Here is a 26,534-nt window from a genome sequence, read left to right on the forward strand (position 1 = left end):
TCTTTAATCCCCACCTCTCCTTCCCTTTCCAATTACTATTACATACTTTACTTTCCTTGTCCTAGACCTTGTCTTTCCTTTATTTCATTTTCAGGTTCTTCCCCCAAACCTTGCCTAGTAAACCATTACCAGCTTGCCCTCTCTCTAACATTCTTCCTTCACCCGCTAGGTTGACTCCACTTCAGGTTCCTCACTATTCAGGTCTCAGCTCAAATGTTCTCTCTTCAACCATGTGATGCAGTTTGCCTAGGACAGTCCTGGCTTACACCTGTTGTCCCTAATCTAATTATTAGCAGACCCCCTTTTTATTCTCAAAAGTGTCCCCATTTGAACAATAAATTTTATTGTCACCTATCTCAAAATAACCCCTAGAAAAAAATCCCTGCTGTCATAATCTCTCACAGTAATGATTGTTTCACTTTATATCACCTATAACTTTCAAAGTATCTTAAATAAATGTTAACTTAAAGTCTCCAACTACTTACAATACAAACTCCATAAGAACATGGGGATAATGAATGTTTCCAGCGTATTCGCTGTTGTATCCACAGCACCTAGAAGGGTACCTGACAGTCTGTAGGCACCCAGCATTTGGAATCTCCAGGATTAGCAGAGATCCTAAAGGCCCAGATCTCTCTGGCAGTCCCTGCTCCAAGCAACAGACAGGGTTCTGGATTCTTCTGAGTCAGCCTAAAATCATTTAAGGTTTGGGCATATGGATGACACTTACTTTCATGTAAGTAACTTACTGAGAGAACTGAGTTAAAATGATATTACTTTAAACTAAAGTATTGGGTGGAGGACTTCCCTGGTGGCACAGTGATTAAAAATCCGCCTGCCAATGCAGGAGACATGGGTTCGAGCCCTGGTCCGGGAAGATCCCACATGCCACAGAGCAACTAAGCCTGTGTGCCACAACTACTGAGCCTGTGCTCTAGAGCCCGACGAGCGACAACTACTGAGCCCGCGAGCCACAACTACTGAAGCCTGCATGCCTAGAGCCCATTCTGTGTGACAAAGAGAAGCCACCACAATGAGAAGCCCTCACACTGCAACAAAGAGTAGCCCCTGCTTGCCGCAATTAGAGAAAGCCTGCGCACAGCAACAAAGACCCAACGCAGCCAAAAATAAAATTAATTTTTTTAAAAAGAGGGAACTGAAAACAGACAAATACCACATGATTTTTTAAAATAAATAAATAAATAAATAAATAATAAAGTATTGGGTGGGCCAAAAGTTTTGTTCGGTCTTTTCCGTAAGATGGCTCTAGTAGCACTTAGCTGTCTTTATTCGAAACAATTTTGTTAGACTGTATGTGACAGCTGTCATATCAGCAAGCATTTAAAAAAAGACTTAACAAAACTGGTGAATTTTTGTGTAGCAATTTTAATACTGAAGATGGAAGAAAAAAGCATTTTCGGCATATTATGCTTTATTATTTCAAGAAAGGTAAAAACGCAACTGAAACGCACAGAAAGTTTTGTGCAGTGTATGGAGAAGGTGCTGTGACTAATCGAACATGTCAAAAGTGGTTTGTGAAGTTGTGTGCTGGAGATTTCTTGCTGGACAGTGCTCCACGGTCGGGTAGACCAGTTCAAGTAGACAGCGATCAAATTGAAACAATAATTGACAACAATCAACATTATACCACCATTAAGTCACTTTCTCGAGTTCCTCATCTAAAAAACTGGAATAATATTAAACTAACCTCAAAGGTACTGAGGCAACTGTCAGCAAAAAAACATGACCGTGTATTAGAGTACAGTGCTTAAGCACATAGTAAACATTTAATGTTAATGATATTCAGATAAGATACTGCTTTAGGTTCTAACTTTTTTTTTCTTTTTTTTCGTTTTCTTACCAATTTTGATAATCTTCTAAAATTATCTTCCCTAAAAATATTCTTATCTGTCATCTTACAGCAATGGTTCTTAAGTTTTAGGCTCGTGGGAATCAATATGTCTGGAATGAACTCTAGGATTCAGTATTTTGAACAAACAATCCCAGCAAATTGAGACTCATGAAGCCAACTGACCACATTTTAAGAAACACTGAATTAAAAAAAATTTTTTTTATCAAAAAACTAGTTCCACGCTAAAAAAAAGAAGAAAGAAACGCTGAATTATGAGTACTCAGCCAGCAATTCAACCTTTCCTTGAAGCCTCAAGGTAACCACTATAAACAACTAATACTGAATCCACCTGTGACACAATGAAGCCCTAGGGGTTACATAGGTGTGTGGTGATTTGGCCCCATGCCAGAGGCCTCCATACTGCAGTGTCTGACTCTCAGATCACTGTTATCCTTTACTAGCAGGCTCAGCTGTCAATTTCATTATTGTAACATCGTGTGCCTGTCTCCAGCAGTATTCACTTTTAGACCTCTTAAATTTTCTTCTAATATGCTGTAGCCTAGAAAACAGATAGCCAAGTTTATTTGAATAACTATAATAAAATTAAGTGGGGGGCTTCCCTGGTGGCGCAGTGGTTGAGAGTCCGCCTGCCGATGCAGGGGACACGGGTTCGTGCCCCGGTCTGGGAGGATCCCGCATGCAGTGGAGCAGCTGGGCCCGTGAGCCATGGCCGCTGAGCCTGTGCGTCTGGAGCCTGTGCTCCGCAACGGGAGAGGCCACAGCAGTGAGAGTCCCGTGTACGGCAAAAAAAAAAAAAAAAAAAAAAAAAATTAAGTGGGTACTATCTGAAAGGACCAAAGTATATCTGTAAGTACTATAGTAAGTTATGTTACATCCATTTGAACATCTCAGAAGTCAGTTCTAAATACCCCCTTTCAACTGTGATTGGGTTAGTTGTAACTGCCAAATACATGACCTCCAGATAAGTGAATTGTGTGTCTTTCTCTCTCTATCTCTCGGACAACCTCACATACGTTTGTATGTATGCATGCACATACGTGTGTGTATGTGTAGTCCTAAAAGGTCCCATTTCACTTCCCTGGTGGCACAGTGGTTAAGACTCCATGCTCCCAACGCAGGGGGCACAGGTTTATTCCCTGGTCAGGGAACTAGATCCCACATGCACGCCACAACTAAGAGTTCACATGACACAACTAAGGGGCCGGCGAGCCGCAACTGAGGAGCCCGTGAGAAACAACTAAGGAGCCCACAGGCCACAACTAAGGAGCCCATGTGCCGCAGCTAAGACCCAGCACAACCAAATAAATAAATAAATATTTTTTTAAAAAACCCTGCTTCTTTAAAAATAAGTCCCAATTCCTTGCATGGGTCTCCAAATTCTCCCCATACATTTTATGTCTGGTCCATTTCATTTAAATTCTGACTTTTCAAATTATTGTGTACAGAGTATTACCTTTCAAAGATTTTATGAAAGTGAAACTAAGATTTCACCGTAAGGCTACCCAAATACAAAACATTGTATCTAAACACTTAAATAGCACCTACACACAAGATTCAAAGCACTCTGTAAAGAGCATAGTCTATATGGATGGAGAAATTTAGGAGTTTTCTCAAGGCCACCCAAGTTATGGCCAAAAACTGAGTTAAGGACAAACAACTGATAACTAGTTGCTAAACTAATGACTAAATCAACGACGAAAATTTTTTAAATTTTCTTTTTATATAAAGAGATATCACTAAAAAAAATATATTTTAGTTTGCTCTTTTCTTTATTACTGGCTCCTAAGAAATCTTGGACTAGTTCTCAGAAAATTCTATCAAAATGTAAATAATTTTTTAAAGTTTAGAGTTATTTCAAACCATCTCTAAACCAAAATTCCAGCATTCTCTCTGAGCACCATAATGAATTATAGCCAAGAAAATACTAATTTTTTCATGTTATCTGCCAACAATATATTTATAAGTTAAAATTGGTTTATGACAGAATTAGATACTTGATTATATTTTCTGTGCAGACAAAAAATTTTCTCTTGTCTTTTTATGTTAAAATTAAAATACCTATATACCAATGCATAAATCTCTAGGGGGTGTTCTTAAAATTACTGTAAAGACATTTTGTTCTTGTCGCCTAGACCTACTGAATTTTGTTACTGCATTATCATGTGAATTGTTTATCAATTTATATATTATATCAATTTATATTACTTTTTCTTCTTACCTATTCAGTTTACACAAGAGATGAAAACTTTAAAAAATCTGCAAGCACCAGTGTTAAATTACTTTTGGGAACAAGAGGGAGAGCAGACTGGAGTTAGGGTGGCCATCTTATGACCAACATGCTCTTTAATTTTTAGATAACAGTTCCATTCCCAGACACTAATTCTAATGACCGAATATGAAAAGTGGTCAAAATCTAATTAGGCCTGTATTACTAACAGATGCTAATACAAAATGAATCCTATGCCCACTCAAAACTGGCCATGTCCCAGTAGACAGAAGAAGCATGACTGATGGTTCATCTTCTAGTCTGCTAAGACTGGAAAACCCAAGATCAATTCTTCAGAAGTGTCTTTCCTATTTAATAGAGTGAGCAATTTTGGGGGCACCACCGATAGTGGCAGTGATAAGGACAGAGGGAAGAAAAAAATATACAATGTATAATATGACTAAACTGTCGGAAAAATCTATAGCCTGTATCTAAATTACTGCTTCAAAATCTTCTTTCCCAATAGAACTAAACTCATAAATATGCCCATTATAGTCTCACTATTAACAAAAATTACACCAATCAAAAATACACTGCATTGTTTCTTTAAAAACTTTACCAATGATATTAGATGCAAGGCCAATTTCCAACATTCGCTCATTCAATAAACAGCAAGTACCCATTAAGTGCATGGCACTGTGCTAGGAACTGTAAAGGAATGTAACAAATTATTTCATGCAATTATCCTTACCTTCAGCTGAAATCCGGTTTCATTCACAGTCTCCTTCCAGTTACCTTCCTAAAAATTAAAGTTAATTTTAGATATCATTGCAAAATAGCCCGTAAGGAATATTCCAAATTAAATATCTATCGTTCTGTTCTTCTTTCAGGGGAGATGGGAGAGAAAGGTTAAAAAAGAATTCCTTTCACTGCAAAATTAAACATACAATCCAGTTTCCAAAAGATTACCAAAGATGGACTCAAGATTTTATAGACCTGGGCTTCAAAAAACTAAAGGCTAATTCTGATACCATTTAAGTGATACCAAAAAGTACCATCTTTAGTATCTTTAAGTATAAAAATGTTAGCCAAAAGAATGATGTAATTTACTTTGGAAATTCAAAACAGAACAAACCACGAAATGCATATAAATTAACAAAGCTGCTCCAAAAGGACCCTTAAGAATAAGCATTCCACAATTTAAAATTTAAAAGATCCCAAGTCAAATGAATTTTTTTAGAAGACTAAATAAAAGAAAAATACCTGTGTTAAAAACAAATAGAAGATTTTGTCTCTACAAAGGATGGGATGTGAAGCAACTCTCAAGAGGAAGTTTTCTAAACCAATTCGACGTCTTTCCACAAAATCCGGGTCCATGTTGTCAGCAGAGAGTTTATGCCAAACAAATTCTGCCTAGATAAACAAAACAACCATGAAGAATAGTCTCAATGCTAAATACTTCTGAACTATACTGCCATTTCACTTCTTACCCTTTTTTCTGGTAAAGGTGGCACAACAATATGCGGATAGTAAACTAAAAGGTAGTTTCTCAACAACTCAAATTCACTATACCGCCTCCATAGTGAGTCTGTTAGGACACTCTGACCATCAATATGTTCAACTGACCTGAAAAAGACAGAATAAGATTTCTAGTGCTTTTTAAAAATACAAATGCATGCACACGACCTCCTTTAAAACTGATAACTCCATTCCTTTAAAACTGATAACTCCATTTACTGAATGAACCAGACACTGAGTAGAGAATTTTTCATGTATTATTTAATCCCTACAACAAACCTGGTGAAGCAGAGATTACTGTCCCCATTTCACAGATGAGGAAGCAGCTGCACAGTATATGCTCTTCCTACAATCACAAAGATCTGTGGGTAGAGCACTCAGATCCATCTGATTCCCAAGCTTTCACTCCTAACCACTTTCTTCTGTTATAGAAAACCTATTTGAACTCAAGAGAAATAGTCATATTAGGAACATTCTAAAAGCCTCAATATAAAATAATTTGGTTAATGTATAACAGCTGGCTTTCCAATATAGTAAAGTCTGGCTTAGCCAGTGTTTCATTAAAGAAAAAGTATTTTTCACTGCCACAATGAGAGAACAACTCCTGCCACAATGAGGGAATAATATTCATGCCAAAGACGATGACACCAAAAAAACCCTCGATTCAACATTATAAATGAATCAGATGCATCCAAGTACCTGAAAAAACCCACAAAAGCAAAATGTCAATTAACTCTGAAACAGTGGGGAGAAGGGATGTAAAAATTCAATTCTAGTCTTATCTTTAATATAAAGAGCTGCAGGCAATGCCATGTCTCATCCATATAAAAGTTCAAGTTGGGGGAAAGCTGGGTAAAATCATATTTGAAATTATTTTGACTATTTACAATTTCTGCTAGCATAATCACCGTTAGAAAACATTAGTCTTCTAAACATTATCAGAACCTTCCCATTTTCTAATTGTTTGCTTGAAAATAACTTATAGGCCCTCCAAGAAACACGCATATAACCAAAGTGTGCATCTGTACGTTATGGCATAAAGGCACAGAGGTTAAATCAGTCTTAGAATAAAGTAAAGTCTTGAAAAGATATATATACTGTGTCATGCTCAACACAAGCATTTTAATAATAAATAAAATTATTTATTATAATTAAAAAATAATTTTTATATTAAGTTTGCCACTAAATTTATTCATTGCATTATATATTAGAAAAGGAAACATAACAGAAAGGAAACAGAAAAGGAAGCATAATATGAAATTCAAAATGTACAAATGGCTCCCATGGCAAAGATATAGGATTATTAAATCATAATTCATTTTAAAGAGTTGACCTAACCACTAGCTATGACTAATACTATTCTAATTCAGATTTTCAACTTCAGCTGAAAAAATATCTTAGGTTAATATCAAGTTTCAAATTATTTAAAATCATGACCAACAGAACCCACATCTTGCTAATAAGCAAATAAATATAGCCTATAAGCAGTACACCTAAAGGCTGTTAGAAGATCTTTTACAAGTTGATTTTGTTTTTTGTTTTGTTTTAAAGGCCACAAAAGGCAGGGTCTAACAACTGGAAACCACCTAAAAGCATAGGGAAGACTTTCTTTGGACCACAAAACTACCCCATTTATCCAATCATTTAACAAATACTTAATAGCACATAATTGGTTTTACATGCAACATTTAATTTAACCCTCACAATAAAGTAGATAGGATCATCAGCCCTGTTTTACAAATTAGAGGAATTAAATGAAGACATCATATAGCCTCCCAAGACAATGAGGAATTCTTACCTATTACTATGTACAGTATACTTTATTTTAAAAGGGTTCATACTCTATGAACAGGAAAGCATAAAAACCTCTGGAGAAATTAAAATCAATGACTTTAGCCTTATTCATTCTTAGCCTATTAAACTGTAACACTATAGGCAATTGCTAAATGGACTTTCTACTTGTGTCCAAAGAGTAGGTAGATAAGCTATATGTTAAAATTCAACTTTTAGTCAATATCAAGGCTCAATACTACTCATATTGTCCAAGACTATCTGAATAATACTGAATTACAGCAAGAATCCTACATGATTAAATTAATAAATTCCAGGGTTCTGTGGTTGTTGAAGGAAAGTTAGCCTTAGGGGTACAGTACTTTCAAAATAATCTATCTAAAAGCAGTGTTTCTCAAAGTGGATATGTACATGATGTGGGGTAGGCGAGAATTTAAGAGAGGGAAAACACAAATCATAAAAGAAAAAAGACAGATAAATTTAACTATCTTAAAATGTAAAGCCTTTATACTTGATAAAACTATGGTCCATCTGCTTCAAAAACACCTGGAATTTTGCTTAAAATGTGTCAATTCCTGGACCCCACCCAAAACTCTGCAGCTTAACAAAATTTCCAAGTGATTCCTATACATTTTAAAGTTTGAGAATCACTGTTTTAAAATAAATGAAATACAATTGTGAAAGTCAACTCAATAATCCTTTTGTGCACCACACATTTACTGATGATCCACTTAAATATTTATCCAGTGTCTAGCTATATTACTCATGTATGGTCACTTCTAACTCCAAGTTTCAAATTATAATACTCTATTCATTTCAGTCAAGAGTAAACTATAAATCATTCCAGATTATTCAAATCAAGTCTCTTCCAGCAGTAAAACTAGTCAGCAGCTAATTTCATTGTTCAATTGGGTGAAGAAATAGGCACATACTAAAAATGTCCTTTTTCAGCGAGCCACAACTAAGAAGCCCACAAGCCGCAACTAAGGAGCCTGCTTCCCGCAACTAAGGAGCCTGCCTGCCGCAACTAAGAGACCCGGGGCAACCAAATAAATAAATAGAATAAAATAAAAATATCCTTTACAGTTTTAAATTTAAGAATTTACTTAGAAAGTTAGAGCCACGAATTTCTAAAGTATGATTGATTGATTGATTGATTTAGGCTGCACTGGGCCTTAGTTGCGGCATGCAGGCTCTTTAGTTGCGGCATGCAGAATCTTTAGTTGTGGCATGCAAACTCTTAGTTGCAGCATGACTGTGGGATCTAGGTCTCTGACCAGGGATCAAACCTGGGCCCCCTGCATTGGGAGCTCAGAGTGTTAGCCACTAGACCACCAGGGCAGTCCCCTAAAGTATGATTTTTTAAAGTGGCTAATTTAACTTAAAAAAAAAACTCTCTCATGGGACCATAATTTTTTTTAATTACCTTAAAAAATCTCTCTGATACATACATGTATATATGCATGCCCCAAAACAACCTATTTTTTAAAAGACCCACCTTAGCTCTTTTCCCCAAATTCCTATCGTACACAAATTTTCTCTTCTTTTTGGAAGATTCTTTTTTTCTTTTCTTGTTTTGTTTTCTTTGCTTGTTGTGTGTGTATGTATGTGTGTGTGTAAGAAGGAAGACTATAGTTAAAGAAAGGATTATCAGAATTATTTGTAAACTAAATAACCTTCACCATGATTCTAACTTTCATTTTGGGTAGAACCACAGACCTGGAGAAAACCCTGAAAATGGCACAGGGTTCAGCCCTAAGGCTAGTTTGGTGACGGTGTGGTAAAGCCAATGAAAATGACTAAAAAAAACTTTTAATGTATTCATATTAAAACATGGTTGTAACACTTTATCAACTAGGTCTGGTAGTTCTATTGTTTTATTTTAGAAGTTATCAGAAAGTTCTCTCATATCCACTTGTTTTATTTATTTATTTATTTTTTCCTGCTGTGCCACACAGCATGCAGGATCTTAGTTCCCTGACCAGGGTTCAAACCCACACCCCCTGCACCAGAAGCAGGGAGTCTTAACCACTGGACTGCCAGGGAAGTCCCTCTACTTGTTTTACTTATTTATTTAAATAGATTTATTTATTTATTTATTTTTGGCTGTGTTGGGTCTTCATTGCTGCACACAGGCTTTCTTTAGTTGAGGCGAGCGGGGGCTACTCTTCATCGCGGTGCGCAGGCTTCTCATTGTGGTGGCTTCTCTTTGCTGTGGAGCACGGGCTCCAGGCATGCGGGCTTCGGGAGTTGTGGCACACAGGCTCAGTAGTTGTGGCTCGCAGGCTCTAGAACACAGGCTCAGTAGCTATGGCACATGGGTCCAGCCGCTCTGCGGCGTGTGGGATCTTCCCGAACCAGGGCTCGAACCCATGTCTCCTGCACCGGCAGGTGGATTCTTAACCACTGCACCACCAGGCAAGACCCCCCTCTACTTGCTTTAATTGAAAGTATTTCTGCTCAGTCCACAGAGAGAAAAGACCTTGTCAGTATAGTCTTTACATAAACTGTTTATAATTGGCAAAATAAATTGAGTCTTCCCTTGCTTTGCTCTAGACAAAACAATCTAATTCCTTTAACTTCTTCCTTATGAGGTAAGACTTTTCTGGTGAGTTGTGATTACACCATGAGCTACTTTATCTTCTTCCTCTTTTTTTTTTCGATTACACCATGATTTATTTTATCTTTTTAATTTTACCCCAAGGTCTAAAGCTCCAGTCTCAATCAATTTTTAACTGACTTTAATTTCTCGCCAAAAAAAAAAAAAAAAAAAGATTAAAAATGGGGAATTCCTTGGGAGTCCAGTGGTTAGGCCTCCATGCTTCCACTGCAGGGGTCATGGGTTCCATCCCTGGTCAGGGAACTAAGGTCCTCCTGCATGCTGCACAGCTGGCAGGGGCAAAGGGGGGATTTTAATTTCTCTGTAACTCCCAACTCTCCTAAACTGACTTAGACTGTATTCTCTCCTCCTAGACTTCTTTGTTAACCATCTCCACTTACTTAAGTCCGCTTAATACTTCATACACCTCTGAGAACCTGGTATCTTTTCCCCAAACCACAAAAGGGTTGTATCTAACAACAAGAACTCCACTAAAGCATGTGTCAAGTAACATTCCAGATCCCAAAAGTATTCCAATAACCTTCCCTCTCCCTCCAAAACAAGTACATTAGAACTTAGCTACTAAGAGTACCAGAGTAAAAGACACACCTGTTAACCTGTTAAAAAGTAAAACAGCAAAAATCCCTAAAAAGACAATGACCTGTAAACAATTCCATTATACAACAGAATTTGCATCAACAGCTACCAAAGCTTTTTCTATCTAAACCTAGGCCTAATTCTCATCACTCACCTTGTTTCAATGAGGTAAGCAGTATATGTTTCTTGCATGTTCATGGCATTCCTCCCAGTTCGCTTTTCTGCTTCTGAAACACTAATTTCTATCTTCTTCAACCAAAAATTATTTTCCATCATCTGAATAAAAATAATGGAAGAACAACAACAAAAAACCTTTAAAATTATATTGAAAACACCCTAGCTATTTTAATAAAATCCATTATTAGTACATATTTCGGGCTACTTTTTTATATCTCTTAAGTTGCTAGGGGTTGCTAAATGATATCAGCAAATGCCATGCCTCTTTTTATCAGCATGCTGTAGCACATTAAACTTTTCCAGAAGCTATTTTAACAAGTGCCATATTAATTATTAAAATGTAGGCAAGATTATAAGAAAAAAAATTAAGATAAAATGTAGACATTTCACACAGTAACCAAGAATAAACCTATATAGAAATACACATGAAAAAAATCTAAAAATACTATATACAAAGACAAATGATGCTCAATACTGATATTTAATCTTTTTTTAATATTTATTTATTTATTTGGCTGCGTCGGGTCTTCATTGAGCCATGTGGGATCTTTTGTTGAGGTGCTCATTGTGGCGTGCGGGCCCTTCCTTGAGGTGCATGGGCTCTTCCTTGCGATGCACAGGCTTCTCTCTAGTTTTGCTCTCTCGTTGTCGCGTGGGCTCCAGAGCACATGGGCTCTGTAGTTTGCAGCATGCAGGCTAAGTTGAGGCGCACAAGCTCAGCAGTTGTGGCGCACAGGCTTAGTTGCCCTGCGTCCCCTGTACTGGAAGGCAGACTCTTTACCACTGGACCACGAGGGAAGTCCCTGATATCTAATCTTTTTATTTTACCAAAGTCAAATCTCTATCTCAAATATAAAATACTACATATATGGCAAAATGTGAGCTTTTTAGCAGGCAGGTTAAAAAAAAAAGCAGGAGTCGTCACATATTTAACCATAAATTTGCCTAAACTTTTTTTTTTTTTAATTTATTTTTGGCTGTATTGGGTCTTCATTGCTGCGTGCAGGCTTTCTCTAGTTGCAGCGAGCATGCGCTACTCTTTGTTGCAGTGCCCAGGCTTCTCACCGAGGTGGCTTCTCTTTGTTGCGGATCATGGGCTCTAGGTGCGCGGGCTTCAGCAGTTGTGGCATACAGGCTCAGTAGTTGTGGCTCACAGACTCTAGAGCGCAGGCTCAGTAGTTGGGGCGCACAGGCTTAGTTGCTCCATGGCATGTGGGAGCTTCCTGGACCAGGGCTCGAACCCGTGTCCCCTGCATTGGCAGGTGGATTCTTAACCACTGCACCACCAGGGAAGTCCCTGACTAAACTTCTTGGCAGTGATTAACAGGCTCCACTGTGAGAAAGCAGGTTTTCCTATTTTTTTTTTAAATATTGCTTTTATTTATTTATTTTTTTATTGAAGTATAGTTGATTCACAAACTTGTTTTAGTTTCTGGTGTACAGCAAAGTGATTCAGTTATATATATATTCTTTTTCATACTCTTTTCCACTATGGTTTATTAGAGAATAATGAATATAGTTCCCTGTGCTATATACAGTAGGACCTTGTTTATCTGAGACAGCAGGTTTTAAGAACAGGAGACTTCTTTCTTTTCTGCTAGATCATCCCAAGGTCTGTATCAAAGCACCGAAGAAAATGACAAAGACATCACAGGTGGTTCACAGGCTCTTTCTGTAGGAAGTGTGCCACTGAAGAAGGGTCTTGAATATATCCAAAGTAACTCCAAATTAAACAAGAAAGACACAGTGAGACCATGCGATAACTGCTATGCTTTGGTTTTTTTCTCCCTTGCTCACTTTTAAAGTTCAGTTGGTTTTAATTAAAAATTCTGTACTATATTATAACTGGGGTTAGTCTGTGAAGAAGAGATATAAGTAAAAAGATGGATACACCAAAAGTTTAAAGAAAAAGATGCATGCAGTAAAACCCATGATGATACTCTATACAGAAAATTAAACCTGTGTACTATGAAGAGAAAATAAGCTATGTGACAGTACACAAAATTAAATCAGTGATGAATAAAGATGACACACTTAGGATGTACCGCCAAAAATGTTAAAGAAAAATGGAGGAGGTAAAAATGCTAAAATTAGGACAGAGAAGAGCCAACCGAAAACAGAACAAAAACGAAAACAAAAACCACTCTGCTGTCAAACAAGACACTTTTATAAAATATAAGTTTTATGTTTATGTACTAAAAGAGAAAATAAGACAGGAGAAAATCATTCAATTAAAAGAAAGCTCAAAAAATTACATAAGCACAAACCACTCAACGTCAGGGTTATAAAGCCCTCATTGGTTGAGACTATACATATAAAAAATTTGGGCCCACAGCCAAGCACTGATTTACCATCACGTACTCCAGTGAAAAATTCTCTGAATTCTGGAAGCACATAACTGATAAAGCAAGTTATTTCCCAGCCAAAAATATAATGCATGTGAGTCATAAATTTACCCCATTATGCCATCCAATTACACAGAAGGAAAAAATAAAAGAATAAAATCAACTATCATAAAAACTAAAGGCTGGCATACAAAAATACCAGCACGGTTTGGGAGATGATATAAAATTGCTTATCCTGTCATACTAAAGTACAAACAATGCCAAGAATAACACAACTAATACCATAATTGTTAAAAGGACACATTCAAAATACTGAGAAATGGATAAACTTGGTAACTGGAAGATGGGACCGGGACTGTGTTTTAAAGAGAGACATAATATATTATTTTTTTTAATTGAAGTATAGTTGATTTATAATGTGTGCTAGGGAGACATGACATTTTAGATGTATTAAAAGTGGACTTCTCATTAAAGAACATCACTAAAGAGTGATGCTACACTCACATCCTACACTTACATTCAAAGGAATAACATCCCAAATGTAGATGCTTGATATGTGAATCACTACTTTCTACCTAACTTAAGACCAAATAAATATAGAAGATGGACATATTTAAAAGGCTGATGAAATTCTTTATTTTCAATCCAGTGAGTAAAAATGAATATAATCTACTTTAAGTTTTAAAAATGTTGCAAACAGTGAAACAGTACAAGCAAGCATAAAACAGATAACAGTGATAAAAGGAACAATAAGAAATTATTAATTCAATAACTGAATATTTACTGAGTATCTATCAATACAATGACAGTCCTTAGGAATGGGAAGATAACTGAGAAAAGGTGCCTGAGTTCAGTGGTTCACTGCTTGCCTGAGGAATTCTCACCATCTAGTAGCTAATGTTCATCTGTGGCGTCCTTTAGGATTAAAGACAAAATGAAGACAAATGACAACCTTAATATAACAACTTTCAGGACTGTAGATGAAAAGAGTTGGTGTATCTATAGCACTCATTTAGTTAATCTTATTTAAATCACACAAGAAAGAAAATATATCACATTCATTGTTATACTACAAATTATGGGGAAAAGATAAAATTAAAACAGTCCAAAAAACAAAAAACAGGCAGATGGAGATGAGCATGGAGCTAACTCAGAAGAATAAGAATGCAAAGAAAGAAAAATAAATAGCAAAAAATAAAATAGAATTCTAGGCTGTAAAACTGACACTGCAAAAAAATCAAAACAGTAAGATGGTAAGCTCTCCCAAAATGGTAATGAAAAAAGACCCACAAAAGTGAAAATGATGAAAGATGATTTTAAAAAAAGGAAAACTAAGAACCAATGCTTAAATAATAGAAGTTCTTGAAGAAGAAATCAGAAGAAACAGAACAGAGATAATAATCTGTATAACTAAAAAGGAAACCAACAAAAATCCTTTCTGGATTGAAAAAATTTTTTCTACAGCTCCAAACTGAAAGGCATGTGGTCCACGTATAATGATTTAGAAAATTAAATATCTTCAGCATACAGAAAAAAATCCTAGAACATTCCAATAGATGCAGAAAAAGCTTTCAACAAAATTCAATACCCACTTATGATAAAAATCCTCCAGAAAGTAGGCAGAGAGGGAACCTCCCTCAACATAATAAAGGCCATATATGACAAACCCACAGCAAACATCGTTCTCAATGGTGAAAAACTGAAAGCATTTCCTCTAAGATCAGGAAAAAGACAAGGCTGCCCACTCTCACCACTATTATTCAACATAGTTTTGGAAGTTTTAGCCACAGCAATCAGAGAAGAAAAAGAAATAAAAGGAATCCAAATCGGAAAAGAAGAAGTAAAACTGTCACTGTTTGCAGATGACAGGATACCATACATAGAGAATCCTAAAGATGCTACCAGAAAACTACTAGAGCTAATCAATGAATTTGGTAAAGTAGCAGGATACAAAATTAATGCACAGAAATCTCTTGCATTCCTATACACTAATGATGAAAAATCTGAAAGAGAAATTAAGGAACACTCCCATTTATCACTGCAACAAAAAGAATAAAATACCTAGGAATAAAACTACCTAAGGAGACAAAAGACCTGTATGCAGAAAATGATAAGACACTGATGAAAGAAATTAAAGATGATACAAACAGATGGAGAGATATACCATGTTCTTGGATTGGAAGAATCAATACTGTGAAAATGACTATACTACCCAAAGCAATCTACAGATTCAATGCAATCCCTATCAAACTACCAATGGCATTTTTCACAGAACTAGAATCAAAAAATTTCACAATCTGTATGGAAACACAAAAGACCCCGAATAGCCAAAGCAATCTTGAGAAAGAAAAACAGAGCTGGAGGAATCAGGCTCCCTGACTTCAGACTATACTACAAAGCTACAGTAATCAAGACAGTATGGTACTGGCAGAAGAACAGAAATGTAAATCAATGAAACAAGATAGAAAGCCCAGAGATAAACCCACGCACATATGGTCACTTTATTTTTCATAAAGGAGGCAAGAATATACAATGGAGAAAAGACAGCCTCTTCAGTAAGTGGTGCTGGGAAAACTGGACAGCTACATGTAAAAGAATGAAATTAGAACACTCCCTAACACCATACACAAAAATAAACTTCAAATGGATTAGAGACCTAAATATAAGGCCAGACACTATAAAACTCTTAGAGGAAAACATAGGCAGAACACTCTGACATAAATCACAGCAAGATACTTTTTGACCCACCTCCTAGAGAAATGGAAATAAAAACAAAAATAAACAAATGGGACCTAATGAAACTTAAAAGCTTTTGCACAGCAAAGGAAACCATAAACAAGACAAAAAGACAACCCGCAGAATGGGAGAAAATATTTGCAAACAAAGCAACTGACAAAGGATTAATCTCCAAAATTTACAAGCAGCTCATGCAGCTCAATATCAAAAAAAAACACAACCCAATCCAAAAATGGGCAGAAGACCTAAACAGATATTTCTCCAAAGAAGATATACAGATTGCCAACAAACACATGAAAGGATGCTCAACATCACTAACCACTGGAGAAATGCAAAATCAAAACTACAATGAGGTATCACCTCACACCGGTCAGAATGGCCATCATCAAAAAATCTACAAACAATAAATGCTGGAGAGGGTGTGGAGAAAAGGGAACCCTCTTACACTGTTGGTGGGAATGTAAATTGATACAGCCACTATGGAGAACAGTATGAAGCTTCTTTAAAAAACTAAAAATATGGGCTTCCCCGGTGGCGCAGAGGTTGAGAGTCCGCCTGCCGATGCAGGGGACACGGGTTCGTGCCCCAGTCCGGGAAGATCCCACATGCCGCGGAGCGGCTGGGCCCGTGAGCCATGGCCACTGAGCCTGCGCGTCCGGAGCCTGTGCTCCACAACGGGAGAGACCACCACTGCAGTGAGAGGCCCGCGTACTGCAAAAAAAAAAAAAAAAAACTAAAAATAGAACTACCACATGAACCAGCAATCCTAGTACTGGGCATATACCCTGAGAAAACCATAATTAAATAAGAGTCATGTACCAGAATGTTCACTGCACCTTTATTTTCAATAGCCAGGACATGGAAGTAACCTAAGTGTCCATCGACAGATGAATGGATAAAGAAGATGTGGCACACATATACAATGGAATATTACTCGCCATAAAAAGAAACAAAACTGAGTTATTTGTAGTGAGGTGGATGAACCTAGATTCTGTCATACAGAGTGAAATAAGTCAGAAAGAGAAAAACAAATTCCATATGCTAACACATATATATGGAATCTAAAAAAAAAAAAATTGTTCTGACGAACCTAGGGGCAGGACAGGAATAAAGACGCAGACATAGAGAATGGACTTGAGGACATGGGGAGGGGGAAGGGTAAGCTGGGACGAAGTGAGAGAGTGGCATGGACATATATACACTACCAAATGTAAAATAGCTAGCTAGTGGGAAGCAGCTGCATAGCACAGGGAGATCAGCTTGGTGCTTTGTGACCATCTAGAGGGGAAGGATAGGGAGGGTGGGAGGGAGACGCAAGAGGGAGGGGATATGGGGATATATGTATACGTATAGCTGATTTACTCTGTTATACAGCAGAAACTAACACAACATTGTAAAGCAATTATACTCCAATAAAGATGTTAAAAAAAAATCCTAAGAAGATTAAGGCAGAAAAATAAAAAACAAGACCACTATAAAAGAATAAAGATCCGATTTGTCCTAGATTTCACAATAATAAAGTCCAAATGACAAAGAAGCATCACGCATACAGGACATGCTTGAAATATTATAAAACATACTAACATATTGTTCCTTTAAAAATACTTTACCCCAGCAGGGGTTTTTTTTGTAGAAGCTGATACTCTGTTCCTAAAACTTATAAGGAAATACAAAGGACCTAGAATAGCCAAAACAATTTTGAAAAATAACAAGTTGCAGGCCCTACACTATTCAAAATTTATTAAAAAGCTAAACTAATCAAGACAGTGAGGTATTGGCAGGACAGACATAGAGATCAATGGGTCAATGCAACAGAACTGAGAATCCAGAAATAAACCCTTACATTTAAGATCAACTGATTTTAATAAACACACCAAGGCAAGTCAACAGCGAATGGAGAGTCTTTTCAACATACAGTGCAGGGACAACTGAATAGCTACAGGCAAAAAAAAAAAAAAAAAAGTAGACCCTTTATTCACACAGTACACAGAAATTAACTCAAAATGGCTTACATACTCAGATATAAAAGCTAAAATTGGGCAATTCCCTGGTGGTCCAGTGGTTAGGACTCTGCACTTTCGCTGTCGAGGGCCCAGGTTCAATCCCTGGTCGGGCAACTAAGATCCTGCAAGCCGCTCGTCATGGCCAAAAAAAAGCTAAAACTGAAATTTCTAGAAGAAAACAAAGGAGAAAATCATCGTGATCTTGGGATAAGCAAAGAGTTCTCAGATACAATACCAAAACAACAACCTATAAAAGAAAAAAAATTGATATACTGGACTTTGTCAAAATTTAAAATTTTTGCTCTTGTAAAGACACCATTAAGAAAAAGAAAAAAGCCACAGCCTAGGGGGGAAAAGAATCTCATTAACTGATTAAAAAAAGAAAAAACTTGTATCCAGAATACCTGAACAACACGTATATACAACTCAGTAAAAAGGAAAACCACCCAATTTTAAAATAAGCAAAAGATCTGAACAGAATTTCACCAGAGAAGATATACAAATGGCAATAAGCACATGAGAAGATGCTCAACACCAGGAGTCATTAGAAAAATGCAAATTAAAACCACTTCACACCCACTAGAATGGCCATAATCAGAAAGATAGACAATGCCAAGTGCTGGCAAGGATGTGGAGAAATGTGAGCCTCATAATTGCTGGTGGTAATGTTAAATGGTACAGCCACTTCGGAAAACAGTGGCAGTTTCTTAAAAAGTAAACATAAACTTACCATATAACCCAGCAATTACGCTCCTACAAGTCTAACTCAAGAGAACTGTAAACATATATCCCCACAAAGACTTGCACAGGAATATTCATCATAGCAGTAATATTCATAATAGCTAAAAACTGAAAATAACCCCACTTCCATCAAATGGTGAATACACAAAATGCGATGTATCTATACAGTCGACTATTATTCAGTAACAAAAAGAAATGACTAATACATGCTATAATATGGATGAACCTCAAAAACATTATAAGAAGGCAGACTCAAAAGACAACAGAGTGTATTATTCCATTTATATGAAATACCCAAAAGACAAATTGATAAAGAAAGCAGACAGTGGTTGCCTAGGGCTAAGGGTGGGAAGGGGGATTAACTACAAAGGGGAATGAAGGAATTTGGGGGAATGATAGAAATGTTCTAAAACTAGGTTGCAGTGATGGTTGTGCAACTCTGCAAATTTACTAAAAATTACTGAATTTATATACTTATAATGACTGAATTTTACGGTATATAAACTATACCTTAATAAAGTTTAAAAAATAAAATAAAATCCATGAGTCCATAATGAAACAGACAAATAAACAGAAATTTTGATGAGGAACAAGATATTTCCATAGTTTCAAAGTATGTCCCCACAAAAAGAGATCAGATTTGTGGTACCAGAGGCGAGGTATGGGGGGAAAAAGAACTGGATGAAAGCAGTCAAAAGGTACAAACTTCCAGTTATAAGATAAATAAGTACTACAGATGGAATATACAACATGATAAATATAATAAACACTGCTGTATGTTATTTATGAGGGTTGTTCTCTTTTCTTTTTTTGGTTGCGTTGGGTCTTCCTTGCTGCACTTGGGCTTTCTCTAGTTGCTGCAAGCAGCGGCTTCTCTTGTTGCGGAGCACAGCCTCTAAGCACACTGGCTTCCGTAATTGCAGCATGCAGGCTCAGTAGTTGCGGCATGCGGGCCCCTAGAGTGCATGGGCTTCAGTAGTTGCGGCGGGTGGGCTCAGTAGTTGTGGCTCACGGGCTTAGTTGCTCTGCGGCATGTGGGATCTTCCCAGACCAGGGCTCAAACCCGGGTCCCTTGCATTGGCAGGCAGATCCTTAACCACCGCACCACCAGAGAAGCCCCTATGAGAGTCGTTAAGAGAGTAAATCCTATGAGTTCTCATCACAAGAAAAAAAAAATTCTTTTCTATTTATTAAATTTTCTATCTGTATGAGCTGATCGATGTTCATTTCATGAATACTGCAAGTCAAATCATTATGCTGTATGCCTTAAACATATATAGTGCTGTATGCCAATTATATCTCAATAAAACTGGAAGAAAAAAAATTATGTCCACAAAAAATTAATTACAAAGGGAAAAAGAGTAACTTTATATTGGAGAAGACTGGCAGAAAAAGTGACCAAATCTAATCGTGTGCAGACTGGTAAGAAGCAATTAGAAGAACACAGCATCACTTTAGTGGCAATTTCTGCCAAAGAAGCATAACCTGAATTTAATCATGAGAAAACATCAGGCAAACCCAAACTGAAGGGACTTCCCTGGTGGCGCAGTGGTTGAGAATCCGCCTGCCAATGCAAGAGACACAGGTTCGAGCCCTGGTCCGGGAAGATCCCACATGCCGCGGGGCAACTAAGCCCATGTGCCACAAATACTGAGCCTGCGTTCTAGAGCACGCAAGCCACAACTACTGAGCCCATGCGCCACAACTACTGAAGCCCGCGTGCCTAGAGCCCATGCTCCGCAACAAGAGAAGCCACTGCACTGCAACGAAGAGTAGCCCTCACTCGCCGCAACTCGAGAAAGCCCACGCACAGCAACGAAGACCCAATGCAGCCAAAAATAATGATAATAATTAATTAATTAAAAAAAGAAAAAGAAGAGAGAAATATAAGAGGGCACTACGTGAAGTAATGGTTAAGTATTGTTTCCTGAAACAACGCTTATGTATACAAGTATATGTATACTGACTATGACGTAAAAACGTATTTTGTACTGTGAGTCGCCTTCAAAAAAATCTGAGAGCTGCCAAGGTAGAAAATGAGGAAAACATTCTTGAGAATGACTTAATTATCTGCTACTAAACTGATAAATTCTGTTAACTATGCCTATACATTTTCTTTTCCTTTTTCATGTTATCTTCACCCACGAACGCCTCAAATCTTCCCCACTGTTCTGGCCTCCTCCACTCAGCTCTGTGCTGCCAATCTGTGAAGGTGCTAATTGTGTATAGGCATTTTCAAGCATCGGTTGCTCAAGCAGTCTTAGCGGCAACCAGCACTGCTAGGCCTGGACCCCTCTCCCTACAAAAATCATTATGCATCCCTCAGGCAGTGGTTCTTCTCTGAGCAAATACTGTTAACTGCCAACTCAATGGAATCTTCCAGCCTAAAAAAGTATTTTTACGTCCATTCCCTTGCTATTTCCTCTCTCTTCTGCCAGGACTAATTACTACTCTCTTGGAGACTGAATTCATCTCTCATTTTTCATATTCTAAACTACTTTAAATAAAACTGACAATACTTAAAAAAAATACACTCTTCCTTATAAGGAAAAAGTATGAAAAGAAAGGAGACTTCTAATTAGACAACGGAAAGAAAGAGGATGAAGACTCACAGAAAGAAAAATAAGAGAATACAGAAAAAGAGTTTACAACAGAACTTAAAGAGTCTTAATTAGTGACGTTTAAAACCAGAAAAGATTTGCAACCCTTAGACAGTGCTTGTTTCCACTACCCCGAGGTGTAGGGCAACTGGTACAACTTCCTCTCCATCCAAAATGTGCGGTCAAAAATAAGGCTGATGAGGCTTTTTGCCATCTCTGCCCACTATCTGCATAGGTATCTCTGTGGTGAAAAACTGACTGATAAACCAACACTGTGTTCAGACCTCTTTTTCTTAACATAACAACTTAACCTTAACTAAAGTAAAAAATTTTAAGTATTTTACAATTTACAAGACTATTTTTAACTTTTTTTTTTTTTTTTTGGGAATGAAGCTGCATGCCTTAATGAACAAAGCACTGGTATCAACGCCAGGCAGACCTGGTCTCAAATCCCAGCCATGCCACTGACTAGCTTGTGACTTTGGCCAAATCACTTCTCTCTGTGCCTCTGCTTCCTCATCTTTATATGTCTTTTGGGGGTTAATTCTGAAAATTAAATGAAAAGTAGAGCCTTACTGTGCCTAGCACAAACAACAAATGGAACTTACATGTCTGCCCAGACCACATTCCTATCTACCAGTAACAGCAGCAGCCTGGCTGTGGTTACTGCAATACTTCTCAACTGGGGATGGACTGGAGTGGAAGAGGGGATAGGAAGAGGGACGAGCAGACCTTCTAAGGAGGAGACTGAGGAATCTTTTAGGAGGAGGGAACAACGTACACAGTGCATGTGAATGTGTGTTTTTAAACTCCTGGTGATTCTGAAATATTTGTCCAAATGGCTTATATCTCTATAAATTACTAAATTAGAGTTGTTTGAGGAAACTCTTAAGTTTGGGCAATAATGAATGGTCTCCTGCAACACATATTTACTGAAGAGTCAGGTAATACTGCGTAACTACAACTTTTACTGTACGATGGCATATTTGGGTTTTCAAATATCTTAAACTGAACACATAGGTTTTTTTTAATGAGATATTTATAATCACTTTTAAATAAACATAAATGGATTTTATATTATAGTTGCAACTTCATATTAGTTAATTAAGTATCCAAAGGCTTTCACAAAAAAATTACCAAAATGTTCATCATCATAATCAAAATTAAACTCATGATGTAGCTAACAAAATATATGACTCTTACCTTTGGAAACAATCTAAAATTGCTTTAACACATATCCACAAGATTGGCAAATAATTTAAAGTCTGAAAATATTAAGTGTTGACAAGGACAGAGAGCATGAGGCACTACCAATGGGAATACAAATTGGTATATTCACTCTAAAAAACAATTTGGCACTACCTACTACCTTATATCCTATGCTACCACCCTATAATCCAGCAATTCCACTGTTAAGTTTATATGAGACATTTGCGCCAAGAATATGCAGGAAGAAGTTCATGGTAGTAGTAACTTTTAGAAATAGCAAGAATCTTGTAACAACGCCAGTGTCTGTAAACAGAAGAAAAGAGAAATCAACTATAGAATATCTATAAAATGGCATACTAAAGAGCCATGAGTATAAATGAACTAAGCTACATTTTCAATGAATCCCCAAAACATTATAGAGCAAAGAAAGGAAGTCATAGTAAAACTAGTCCACTTATGTAAATTTCAAAATCAAGTAAAACTAAACAACATATTGTTTAGGGACACTTACCATAAGATTGTCTTTAAAAAGCTAGAGAATTGTTAATACAAAATTCAGAATATAGATTACTTCTGTGGTGGAGGGAGTGGATGTAACCCAGGAGAATATATGGAGGCTTCAAAGGAACTGATAATTATTTTGTGAGACCCTTCTCTGCATTAATGGTATACTTCACGATAAAAGTTCCTTCCTTCCTTCCTCCCTCCCTCCCTCCCTCCCTTCTTTTCTTTTTAAGAGAACAGAAAAACTAAGTCACAGATGGGAACCTTCATTAAAAAAGCAAATCATTTAAGAGCCAAGTTTATGCACTACAGAATACACACACTTTTCTCACATTTCGTATGAGATACTGACTTCTCCACAAATAATTCTAGAATTTGGGAAGAAATTAAATGAAAAACTTAAAATTCACCCATAAAAGTCTTCATGCTATCCTATATATCTCGACATTTCCCCCAAGTAGGCAAAACGTTCAACTCCAATGTTGAAGTTCCTAGCTAGTTAAGTCTTTCTAGCTTCAGTCAGCAAACAACTTTAACTTTTCTTTATCCATTGACCATAAGGATGGGCAGTTTTGCATTAGCACTAACACCTGTTTCAGAAAAAAAGAAGCAAAATGGACGAGCAATGCACACTCTGATTAGGGTGGTCTGATGAGAAGTACTCCACTGAGTTTATGAATCGCTTCAGTTCAACCTGGTCTACCCATCCTGCATTACGCATGAAAACACTTCGGAATGAAAGCAATTACAAATATAAAATGATGCATTTTCTCCTTTCCTCAAGCAAATGAAAATCACTAATTACCAAAGGAGCTTCTCAAAGCAGATACATGGGATATCCATGACATGTCTCCACTGGGAGATACAGCACCGACCCCAAATGAAGAAATTACAGTCAAACAAGGAGTTTTCTTTTAAATCTTTTTCACTTGTACTTTTTCATGACTCTAACACTTTGCTCCATCTCCTGATGGTGACACCAAGCCAACCACCCTTACTGCCCCAGACTTGTTCTGCAAGTCCCCCATTCTCTTCCTTCTCAAACACCGCTGCCACTGCCCACGGTGCCTCCGTTAAGTCTTCTCCTCCGCACAACCCCTTACAAGATGCCAGAAACATCTGCGTTCCTTTTCAGGTCCAAACTCCCAGGCCTCCCGACCCTGAAAACCGCACCTACGCCAGCCTGGCGCTTCCCGGGCCCCATCTCCACGCCCGCCGTGCCGCACCCACAGAAAGCCCTCCGCCGCGCCCCCTTCACCCTTCCCGTGGTCCTGCAGCGCCCGGCGCTCGCCCCCTACTCAGAACCCCCATTTCCCACTGAGCCTCACCCCACTCTGAACCTGTGGCCCGACTTTTCCACCCCGCTTCCCAGTCACCGCGGGGCCTCTCGGCCGAGCCCACCGGCCCCGGCCAGACTAGACCAGCCCAGCCTTGCCCGCTAGGCCCCGACCCAGGCCGGGCGACCTCTGCCGCCTCTTCTCCTCACCGTGCCGTCCCCGGGGCCCTCGTCCCGGGCCCCCTCCGCTTCCTCACCGACCGCAGACTCCAGCCCAGCGTCAGGGTGGCCCAGCGGCTCTAGGGTCGCAGGCTGCAAACGCCGCTCGGGGTCGGGAAGCGCCTGCTCCATAGCTGCGGTTCGGCACGGCGGACACAGTGCGCCTGCGCCGCCTCGCCCAGCCGAGCCCGCCCCTCCACCCGCGGCCGCTGCCAGGCCCCGCCCCCTGGGCATGCGGCCTCCCAACCTGGCCTGGCCTCGCTCGCGGCTGCCGCTGAGGCAGAGAGGGCTCCGGGGTGAGGGCTGAAATTGGGGATGGGGCTAGGAAAGAAGGGCGGACCTACAAGGGAAGTGGTCAGCTGCTAAGCCAGGAGACCCAGGAATCCGGGAGAACTGGTTGAGAAAGAGAAAGTCAAGAGGAAGGTTAAGATCAGAGTAGGTACTGGAACCATTCAGGTCGGTGATCACATAAAGAAAAATTGAAACTCAAAAGAAATCGGAGGTTGGGACTTCCCTGGTGGCACAGTGGTTAAGAATCCGCCTGCCAGCGCAGGGGACACGAGTTTGAGCCCTGGTCCGAGCAACTAAGTCCGTGAGCCACAACTACTGAGCCTGCGTTCTAGAGCCTGTGAGCCACAACTACTTAGACCTTGTGCCACTACTACTGAAGCCCGCCCGCCTAGAGCCGGGGCTGGGCAACAAGAGAAGCCACTGCAATGAGAAGCCCGCACACCGCAAAGAAGAGTGTGATAGTAGCCCCTGATCGTGGCAACTAGAGAAAGCCCGGGCAGCAGCAAAGACCCAACGCAGCCAAAAATAAATAAAAAAGAAATTGAAGGTCGCAATCTGACGTCTCCCTCTTGGCCTCTATCTTGCCTGCCATTATTGTTTCCATTCCTCGCTCCAGCTACCCCGCCAACACACCCGGAAAGATCCGAGCCGCATAAATTATTGTCAGCAGGTTGAGTAACACAATTAGCAAAAGGTAACGCTTTTAAGTGTTTGAGAAAAGTTAAGCACTTGGCTGAAGCCATACTTGAGTTCTATCTTAAGTGTTTCTTGAAGCCCTGGAGATATCTGATAATTTTCTACAAACACCTCAGTTGAATTTTCGAACCTGCTTCCTAGACAAGCATTCACTATGGTACCCTGATGGGAAGCGCTCACTGGGTGTACCAGACTGTGGTACCTTGAAGTACCCTGTACACAAAGTCTGGTCATCAATTTTTCAAGGAGAGAAACTGATCTTTCTGCCCAAATAACTTGGCTGTTCAAAGTTGTGACACACAATTTTCTCCTCCTCCTGATACTTCCTCTGGCTTGGTAGCGATTTTTCCCATTCATCCCTAAAACCTCAAGTTATCATGTCCAAGTGCTATTATCACTTTGTTCAAAAATCGGTTATGGGGCTTCCCTGGTGGCGCAGTGGTTGAGAGTCCGCCTGCCGATACAGGGGACACGGGTTCGTGCCCCGGTCTGGGAAGATCCCGCATGCCGCGGAGCGGCCGGGCCCGTGAGCCATGGCCGCTGAGCCTGCGCGTCCGGAGCCTGTGCTCCGCAACGGGAGAGGCCACGACAGTGAGAGGCCCGCGTATCGCTAAAAAAAAAAAAAATCGGTTATGACCTTTCTCATATTTTTTTTTTTTTTACAGTTATTTACTTATATGTCGGTCTGCCCCAACTAGGCTTCAGACTCCTTTAAGGCAAGGACCCTATTTTATTATTTTTTTCTTACCAAACCTAGGACATTTACTCAATAAATGTTTAAAAGCATTTAATCAGTTTTTCAGGGAATATCCGTGCTAGGCAAATTCTCAGGAATTTTTTTTTTTTTTTTAGTTCCCCCACCAGGGATTGAACCCGGGTCCTTGGCAGTGAGAGTACAGAGTCCTAACCACTGGACAACCAGGGAATTCCCAGGAACCATTTTTAAATCAGAAGACTATTTTATTAATTTATTATAGGAGAAATAGGTATCTTCTTTCCAGGGTCAGATATGTATCTGTTATCCTGTGCCCTTTTCCCAGTTTTGAGATACCCAGGAAACTAAGTCCTAGAGCCATTGGGATAAGTGCTCTGTGCTGGTGACTTGAGCATCTCACTCTGCAGTGAGTAGTGTTAGAAAACAATATTCAACTGA

The 26,534-nt window shown here is 38.7% G+C and overlaps 1 protein-coding gene across 2 annotated transcripts in view; it reads right to left on the minus strand.

Moving 5' to 3' along the window:
• SNX4 (sorting nexin 4) overlaps positions 1 to 24,550 on the minus strand; it is a 62,255-nt gene extending 37,705 nt beyond the window's left edge. The window contains exons 1-5 of one of the 2 annotated variants that reach the window (XM_029214304.1): positions 24,386 to 24,535; positions 10,739 to 10,860; positions 5,570 to 5,705; positions 5,343 to 5,492; positions 4,831 to 4,878 (exon numbers count right to left, since the gene is read on the minus strand). In XM_029214304.1, the coding sequence (XP_029070137.1) occupies positions 4,831 to 4,878; positions 5,343 to 5,492; positions 5,570 to 5,705; positions 10,739 to 10,860; positions 24,386 to 24,526 (597 nt within the window). In that variant the 5' untranslated portion in view covers positions 24,527 to 24,535. Of the gene's footprint in view, positions 1 to 4,830; positions 4,879 to 5,342; positions 5,493 to 5,569; positions 5,706 to 10,738; positions 10,861 to 24,385 lie in introns of both variants that reach the window. The other variant, XM_029214302.1, reaches the window with a different exon arrangement.
• Between the last annotated feature and the right edge of the window lie 1,984 nt (positions 24,551 to 26,534).

This window comes from Monodon monoceros, unplaced genomic scaffold (assembly GCF_005190385.1).
Source record: "Monodon monoceros isolate NGI ecotype Baffin Bay Population unplaced genomic scaffold, NGI_Narwhal_1 Super_Scaffold_11, whole genome shotgun sequence".
NCBI classification, from domain to species: domain Eukaryota; kingdom Metazoa; phylum Chordata; class Mammalia; order Artiodactyla; family Monodontidae; genus Monodon; species Monodon monoceros.